The sequence below is a fragment of the Bos taurus genome, chromosome 6, assembly GCF_002263795.3.
Source record: "Bos taurus isolate L1 Dominette 01449 registration number 42190680 breed Hereford chromosome 6, ARS-UCD2.0, whole genome shotgun sequence".
Taxonomy (NCBI): domain Eukaryota; kingdom Metazoa; phylum Chordata; class Mammalia; order Artiodactyla; family Bovidae; genus Bos; species Bos taurus.
In genome coordinates, this window is record NC_037333.1 from 111,421,434 (window position 1) to 111,430,742 (window position 9,309).

Genomic DNA, 9,309 nt, shown 5'->3' on the forward strand with positions numbered 1-9,309 from the left:
AGTTCTTTTGTTTTATAAGCAACACCTGCTCCTACACATATTCCAATACCTGCATTACATAGTCACTGCTTCATCTTCACCAGTAGCTGCTGTGTTTATTCTACACCAGGTCTTCTATTGTTAAGTCTCCAGTTATTAGAGCCAACTTAAATACTTCGGATACTAAACCACTTCGTGGTGGAGTTATGAAACAGAGCCAAGTAGATTAGGCAAGCACAGAGTCTACATAGCAATTCAACCACCGAAATAAGCCAAGAATGGATTGCCCAACGCTTAGTCCAAAGTTGACTCGCTGGACCTAGATTCCTAAACGGGAACATGGTTATACAGAAACTCTACCACTTAGAACTTCTGCAGAGCAGTGAGGTGGGGAACAAGCAGGGACACATAGCAACATGTGCTTTTTTTTGGCAGGGTGGAGGGGTGGGGGAGTGCTGGTGAGGCGGGTGGGAACCTCCTGGCTGGCAGGATCTTAGTTCCCTGTTCAGGGATCAAACCCACGCCTTTGGCAGTGAAGGCGTAGAGTCCTGAAACCACTGGATCACTAGGAAGTATCAGCAATATGTACTTATGATCTGGTCTTATAGCAAAAAGGACAATAGAAGTTGGTCATATTTTGTTTTAATTTTTAAATTTATTTTTATTGCAGTAAAATATACATGTTACCATTTTAACTATTCTTAAGTGTACACATTAATACATATTTTTTAAGAAGAAAAAAAGAAGAGATGAATCTGCAGTCTGTGATGACGAATACATCCAGAGTTCAAGACAGGGGACCGTGTGAGGCAAGGCGGGTTAAATACACAGCGACCGTCATGAGAGAGAACGAAACTGGGAGTGAGGCGTGAACTAGGCATTTCTAACCATGGTACAGTTTAAGTACCAGACCTGAGAAAAGTCTCAGCCCACCACCAGGCTACTCACGACTCAGAGGAATTCAGTGAATGAAATGATTACGAGAGTTTGAGGGAGAAAAACAAAGCTTTCCCTTGATGTAGCTGTATATATACCAACTAACGTACTTATGCATTCTACAACACATACATAAACACGGACAAGTACAAAATAAAACTAGGAACCTCAAACACTATGTTCTGAATTATTTTCCTTGGACTGATAGGGTGTGGCTAATTACCTGATCTGTATATTCATTTACAGGATCTTGGATGGTTAGGACAGGCCAACAAACATCTAATTTATACAAGTCCTACATTCCTTGGGAGAAATGATAACGGAGACTTTGGAACTAACTGATGCTTTAGGCCAACAAGACACTAAAATTCTGACTTTCAAAAGGCAAGACAAAGGTTGCCCTGAATTGGCAGGAAAGGAGGGAAGACCAGAGTATCAGAGGCAGCGCCGGAATATAAAAAATGGACAAAGCAACACCTTTAGTGCAAGCATCCAGTCTTGGGAGACATCTGACTCAGGAAGAAATGCTGCTCACAGGACCCTAGGTGGTGCCACTCCAAGGCCCTCTGGCCCAGGGCAGCCCCTAGGGAAGAATTTTCTAAATTCTGGACGGGAGAGGAAGGAAAGGATGCTGAGCAGCGGAAGGGAGCAATGCTGGAGGGTCAGGGTGAATGCACTGGGCACTCGAGCAGGCCACGGCCTTTCAGAATGACTGCAAGGCTTCGAATCTCCAGTGAGGAGAGTCTGACCAGAACAGCATCAGTGTTAGGGAGTGGGTTCCGGCAGTGGCGAGAGCTGTATGCCTACTAGAGAGGGACAGACACCTGGGAGAGAGGACAAGGGGCCCACGTGGAGGCCAAGACAGAACAACGCTGGCTGGTGACTCCAGCTGAGATCTCCTGGGACCCTCACCTAAGTCCTGATCCTCAAGGGCTGCCACACACATCTCACCTCAACTGAACGGATGGAACTGGGGAAACACTTAACTACCCCAACAACCAGAGCTGGAAGTGTGTCCCTGATAACGACTTGCCGCAACTCTGGGTTGAAAGTCCAGCTTCAAACATGTTAAGCAAACCACCCTCAGCAACCCATGATGAGGAAGAATGCATGGGCGGCATGAAGTCTGTAGAAGTCCACAGTCACAGGTATCCAGAGGGATGTTGGGCAGGGCTACGGAAATGGTGCTAAGGGTCCCAGCAACTGTGCTCATCAAAAGGCTCCTGACAACTTCATTTTTTGTGCGTGCAAGCAACATTTATAATGTTGGATTTCCTGAAACTCATAAATATTTCAAAAAATTACAATGAAACCTGGCCACATTGCTCTCTATTTGCACCAGAGTGCTTTTAATTTTCAAGTCCAAGTAAGTAAACAGACAGCTGAGAGATTTAATCCTTTGTCTTACTCAGATCTGACCAATTCAGAAAGTAAACACTCTCCCAAGCAAAAGTTTAAAGTGACAACTTAACCAAACAGAGTTGAGAATTTTTAAGTGGTCCCATTGAGAAAGACAAAACAAGGCACAGTCTGTACTTAATTTTTCAAAGATAAAGATCTCTACAAAAGCTAACCTATGTCTAGCTCTGATAATTAGCAAATCAATCACCATCTCACTTGATCAGACCAAGTTAGCACTAAAGGACTTTCAAGTCTTCCATACACAAGTACAGCCAATGATGCAGTAAGCCTTAGGACTTAAACATTTATTAGCACGAACTGCAGGAATAACGGCTAATGCAGCTCCTACTGTGCAGCTGAAACAATTTGTAGTTGGAAGAAATTCAAAGGGAGTTATGGCTCCACTGATTTTCAAAACTCAGAATTACGCAGGAATTAAAATGCTACGATCACTCTACATTCACTGAAACATACACCTCAATGTCTTCCCTTCTTTCGAGCCCCATAACAGAACTGCAGTATGAATACAAAGGCAACTTTTAAAAACTTTCTGAACACAAGAATAAAATCCTACAGCTGAAAGAAACAATACTAAAACAACAGGCTTAAAAACCGGTCATTGAAAGGAGGATTCGCAAGTGCTGCCTTTTCTTTTCTTTTTTTTTAAAGTGGCTGAAGTTTCGGTTTAGGAAAAGTTCACAGGTAACATGTGCAGGAGTGCTAAATATTTATACCCTGGGCAGAAGAGCTGAAACTTCGCTGTCATTACCACCGCGTTATCTGCGGCAGAAGAACACATTATTTAGAGAGCAAGTTAACAGGTTCGGATGACTCAAGTTCGCTGAAAACAGAACACAAGTCACCTTGGCACACAGATAATGAAATCCAGCCTCGCGCTGCTCAGTTTTGAGCTCCTCGAGCCGGGGGTGGGGGGTGAGATGCTCGCCAACGTTATCGAGGCGGGAGGACACCCCAGGCGCTCTGTTTCGTTTGTTTGTTTTAAAGAAAGACCTTTCAGAAGCAGCAGGAAAAGGGAGCGGGGACGAACGCCCCCGGCCGCTGCCCCCCTCTCTCTGTCTCTCGGACACACCTGGCCGGGAGGGCGTTTTATCGCCCGGGGGCCTCGGCGCTGCCGGCGGCCCCGCCCGAGGAGCCTGTCAGCGGCCGCGGCGCCTCGGGAGCCGCGCCGGCTCCGCGCGCGCCCAACCAAGCCCCGGCCGCCCCCGGAGCTCGCGGCCGGAGTCCCGCGCGGCGCCTCTCGCCGCCCTTCGCCGCCGCGGCCGCGGCCTAGCGCCGCCCGCCTCCCCGCCCGCCCTCCTCACCTGCGCGGCTGCGGCGCCGCTCCCGCCGCCGGTCGCTCTCGTAGAAGCCCAGCGTCTCCGTGTGCTGAGGCGCCGGCGGGGGCCCGTGACCGCCGCCGCCCAGCTGCTCCGCCTCAGCGCGGCCATCCCGCTCGGCGCCGTCCGCGCCGCCTTCTCTCGGGGCGGCCGCGTCGCCGACGCCCGCCATGTTCCGAGCACAGCAAACCGTCCCCACCGCCTCCCTCCAGGCGCCGGCCCGGCCTCCGCCTCCGGCCGGCCCCCTTCCCGCCTCGCCCCGCCCCTCAGCGGAGCCCGGGCCGCCGCCGCCGCCGCCGCCATCCGCGGCCCGCCGGCCGGCGCGCGCCATTGGCGTCAGCGGCGCGTGAGAGGAGGCGGCCGCCGCCGCCGCCGCCACGGCCGCCGCCATCTTCTTCCTGCCGTCCCCGTGCCGCGCGCTGCTTTCCCGCGCCGCGCCGGGCTCCATGCCGCCGGGCCGCGCGGCCGGGGAGAGCGAGCGCCACCGGGGCTCGGGTCGGGGCCCCGGCGGGAGCAAGCCGAGCGCGGCGGCGGCGGCCGGAGGGTCGGCCGAGGAGCCCCGGGGCGGCGGCCGCTGCTGCTGCGCCCGCTGCCCGCCGTCTGCAAGGTGGCCGGCTGCTCGCCCGGGGCCCCTTTTGCAGGCTCGGTGCCCGGAGTGCGCCGGCGCCGCCGCCCGCCCGGTCTTGGCACCGCTGGCACGGCCGCGGCGCTGCGGCCCGGCCTCCAGATGATCCCCGACCCCCGCGGGTCGGCTCCTCGGGCTCCCGCTCTTCTGCATTGTTAGGCTCGCCCGTCAGCATCCCGGGCCTCTGGGGTTTTGTTGTTGTTGTTGTTGACAGTTTCCAAAGCACTTGGGCCAGAAGGTGCCCTGGAGATGCTGCCCAACAGGTGGGGGTGCGGAGCGGGGAGGGCACGGGCCCAGGGACTCCGCCCGAGGAGCCGGGTGCTGTCTACGTTTTTGCGTTTGTTTTTTTCCGCGCCCGCGGACCTCCTAAGGCCGCCTGTCGGCGTTAGGGTTAGGATGCGGCTCTCGGCCGCCCTCGCTCATCCACCGGGGCGCCCCCTCTTTACTTGGGGTGACCGCCATAGGCAGCTCGGGCGTGTGTGACTCCGCAGCGAGCGGGGTGTCCAGCCGCCGCCGCTGGGAGTCAGGATGCTCCAGACTCCGGGAAGGGGCCGGCCGCTCCGTTTATGGGGGTGGGGGGTTTTGTGGCCGGTCAGTTTCTTGTCTGCCAACTAAAACCTGTGCCCCTGGGGGTTCCTTTTTGATTAAGGAAAACTGGAATTCTTCGCTTAAGGTTAAGTTGTCTGGAAGTTCCCTAGACCTCAACTGGAGAGCTAGATAGATAAATAGAAAAGTGAAGTCACTTAAGCCGTGTCCGACTCTTTGTGACCCCACGGACTACTGTAGGCCGCCGGGCTCCTTTGTCCATGGGATTCTCCAGGCAAGCATACTGGAGTGGGTTGCCATGCTCTTCTCCAGGGAATCTTCCCCACCCAAGGATTGAACCTGGGTCTCCTGCATTGCAGCCAGACGCTTTACCGTCTGAACCCCCAGGGAAGCTCTGATAGATACAGACGGGTTGTGAACAGAGCAAAAATCGACCTCGTGGTGGTTCATCAGAGACCTTGAGGGTTCTGTTGTCGCCAGCGGGTACCCACCTGGTTGCAGACTCAGAGTGGGCTGTTCTGGGCTCCATGCAGAGAGGACAGCTGCCTCACAGATTTAAGAGCAGGTCGAGGGGAAGGGGGTGAGGGACCTAGCTGGACCAGGAAGGCCCGGTAGATGGGAACTGGCCCTCGGGCGCCAGTGAAAGGAGGAACTGATGTCTTTGGAACATCCTTATCCTTCAGAAAACGGAACTGTTGGGAGAATTACATTTCTAAACATCCCTGTGACCACGAAATTCTCTTGTTTTGGTTACATCTGTCAAAACTGAGTTAAATTAGTCAAAAACAAGTGCTCTGGTCAAATCTTCAGATTTATTTTGAAAATCAAAAGGTACTGAAAACTGTGTGGCCTCTGAGATTCCTTAAGGCTCGAATTCTGTTATTCTCTGATTTTTGATAGAGTAAAACCATCCTGTTCTATTTTTTACCGATTGTCCAGGAGGAAGGAAGCTTTTACTGCTTGTTGCTGTCAGTTCCCAATTCCTGTCTCACCAGGTTTACTGGCTGATGGGCCCTGCTTTTAACTCCACAGGAACTGGAAGGGAAAGAATTGTAAAGTCTGTTTCCTAAGGCAGCCAGTTGTAGGAATGGATTTCTCTCTTGTTCTGTAAGGGCCTGAAGAAGACCAGGTGTTCTAAAGGCCGTCTTTGTCCTTTAAAATAGTCAGCAAAGGGAGGGAGTCCTGTGTCCAGGTCAGGTGTGAAGGTGTTTCAGCAGAGGAACTAACCAGAAGCAGGAAAGCTGAAACTCTGAAAACTTTTCACCAAGTGGATCTTTTTACTGGCGCTACATTATTTTCTCTGATGTTTTATGAAATTGCACCGTTTCAAACAAACCCATCTTGAAGTGGAACATGATAAAAAGCATTTTTGAGGGACTTCTGTGGTGGTTGTTCTTCCAACGCAAGGGGCTTGCATTCAATCCCTGATCTGGGAAATAAGATCCCACATGCTACTCAGCATGGCCAAAAAGGAAATACAAAGCATTTTTGAAATGAACATTAACTTTTTCAGTTAACACTGTTCTTTCCTTGTCTAGGTATTGATAATTAGTCAAATATCTTATTGTACGTGAAAAGTTTATTTGTGTTCATTCAACCCATTGTCAGAATTTCAGAATCCAGGAAAAGGGTATTGTCAAATATGTATTGTGTATTATCAAAAAGGCAAGTTACACATAATCTTAAATAGTTATAGAGCATAGAAAACCAACAGTTCTCTGAGAACAATAAATAGAACTTAAAATACAATGTTTTCTTTATCAGTTGCAGAACAAAAGGTATACGCTTAGATTTATAATGCTACTGTTAGGAAATAATAGGAGTAGTTCAAAAAGACATGATAACCCTCACCATTTAAGACACATCAAGAAGCATTTTGAGTTAAGGTATAAGTTAAAAGCAGGATTTGGTTGACAGTAAGCTACAGGAATTGAACTTAAAACATTAATTCAACAATTAGATGGTATGCTGTTAACATGTCACTGTATTAACTGCAAGTGAAAGAAATAATTCATTGCTGGGTAATAGTTTCAATAGAGGAAAGTGATGGGCAAGAATGAGAAGCTGAGAATAGTCTTTACATATAAACAATATAGAAAGAAAACGATCCAAGGAGTGGAGACACTTAAGGGATTTATACATTCAAATTATATTTTAATATGTACACATAAGTGATTATGTAAATTCAATCAAGAGCTTGTCAAGCGCTACACATATTCTTAATTAACTGTGTAGCCTTTACCTAATGGTGGTAATAGCTACCATGTAGCTGCTGTATTTTCAAAAGAGCAAAACACAAAATGTTTTTAAAAAGAATGAAAAGTGGGTGAGTAGTGTATACAGTTTAAAAAATAAATCACAACTTCATTTTTAATAAATGTTTAATAACTGATTTTATGACTATAGAAAATACATTGACCACATTGTATGTGAACCATGGATTCAAGCTCCAGAAAATTTTCTTTTGAGTCTATAAACTCTGGTTCTTAGTATCTTTCACTAGTAAATGGGGCAATACCTACACAATAGTAGGAGTTAAAAGAACAAAACAAAAAAAGATTTTCCTTTTTATTCCTCCTTAGTGCTAACTTTGAATGCTTCCTTTTGTTTAGACTGAGTAGGAAGCAACTTACCTCTTGATAATATTTCTGGTATATTGCCCCTAAAATATGTTTGAAATTAGCTCCATATACTTTTCCCGAGTAACAAAAACATCACGTGCTTTGCTGACTTGAAAGGACCCTGAATCTGGAGAAGCCGGGGCTTGAGCTGTCCCATCAGTGTTTTGACCTAAGGTGACACATGTGACATCTCTGTGTTTCATTTTCTCCCCTGTAGAGCATTACACTAGATTACCCTGGTGTCCTTTTGTAGAATTTTGTGATAAATCCTTCCTAACCCTTTGCAGATTCTTGGACCCCTGGATTGTAAAAAGCTAGATATTTGCCTACACTCTCAAGATTTGTAGAAAAGTATGAAATCCTTAGTTATAGAATTACTTTGTAATCAGGCCTAAAAGTTGAATGCAGGGATTTCAAATGCAGTAACTTTATTGATAGAGGCTTCCCTGGTGGCTCAGTGGGTAAAGAACCCACCTGCCAATGCAGGAGATGTGGGTTCCATCCCTGGGTCGGGAAAGATCCCCTGGAGAAGGAAATGGCTACCCACTCCAGTATTCTTGTCTGGAAAATCCCATGGACAGGGGAGTGTGGCAGGCCAAAGTTCATGGGGTCACAGAGTCGGACACGACTTAGAGATTGAGCATGCAGGCACACAACTTTGTTGATAGCACATCAAAGGTGTGTTATCTTTAATGTCCCTTCATGATGTAAGCATCAGTTCTTCATCCCTGTGTGTGAGAACTGATGGTTCCCACTGACCTTTCCAGTCCTAACCCCAGGACTTTTGTAAATTTCTTATACTGGACCTGTGCACACGTAAGTCTAAGAATACCACTTGAAGGTGGCATTGAACAGCAACTGAAGAGGTACTGGGTTGGCCAAAAAGTTCGTTTGGGTTATAAACATCTTACGAAAAACCCAAACAAACTTTTTGGCCCAACCCAGTATTTGAGATGATTACTGCTGTAACATTCATTTTGGTAGTATAGATTCAACCACCAAATAGAGTACTGCTGCTCAGTCACTTCAGTCGGGTCCGACTCTGTGCGACCCCATAGACGGCAGCCCACAGGCTCCCCCGTCCCTGGGATTCTCCAGGCAAGAACACTGGAGTGGGTTGCCATTTCCTTCTCCAATGAATAGAGTACAGTTGAAAAGAATTCTGCATTTCCCAATTGAAAATTGATTTCAGCAATACATGACTTCTATTCTCTAAACCATAAATACCATGGATCTAATTCACAAAATGTAGTGCTGAAGTTAATTCATCTGCCATTTTCTTTCTGAGAAAAATGTATGAATTGATGTTTTTAAAAAATCCGAGCAGCTTTGCAACTGAAGTTCTAAAGAAATAAAATATACTATGGGCCCCAGAGCAAGCCTTTGCAGTAAATTCATGTGAGTTTATTGAATCTCTGAGTTTCAGTAATAATATTTCCTTTCTTCAGTAATCATTTTTGGACTGACGCTTATGTTTTATCCTGTCTGGGCTTTACTCCATGAATTTCTGAAGAACATCAACTCAGCTTGTTTCTGGGAGATGTAGCAGAAATTGAATGATGTGCCTTTGATTCTAATGTACCTGGTACAACTTAACTAAAATGCTCATGAGCAAAATCTTATTTCTAAAAGCTTTTCTCTGGCACAAGAATATAGGACTCACACCATTTTAAACAGGACCTACTGAAAACTGTATTTTGTTACAAGAGATGCTTCATAAAAGATACTCTGTTCTGAAGACCTAAAAGTAGGTTCTGTTTATGTAATAAAAGTGTATGAACATAAACCCATATTTTATTGGCTAATGAGACCTTTTATTCATGATCAGTTATAAGGTTTGTTTCATATGAAATTTTAAATTTCT

General features: G+C 47.3%; 1 protein-coding gene across 3 annotated transcripts in view; it reads right to left on the reverse strand.

Moving 5' to 3' along the window:
• TAPT1 (transmembrane anterior posterior transformation 1) overlaps positions 1–5,265 on the reverse strand; it is a 62,201-nt gene extending 56,936 nt beyond the window's left edge. The window contains exon 1 of one of the 3 annotated variants that reach the window (XR_009494970.1): positions 3,639–5,264. Coding sequence is in view for 2 of the 3 variants with exons in the window: in XM_059887825.1 (XP_059743808.1) it covers positions 3,639–4,431 (793 nt within the window). In the remaining variant the exon portion in view is untranslated. Of the gene's footprint in view, positions 1–3,638 lie in introns of all 3 variants that reach the window. The other 2 variants (XM_059887825.1, XM_024993653.2) reach the window with 2 other exon arrangements.
• Between the last annotated feature and the right edge of the window lie 4,044 nt (positions 5,266–9,309).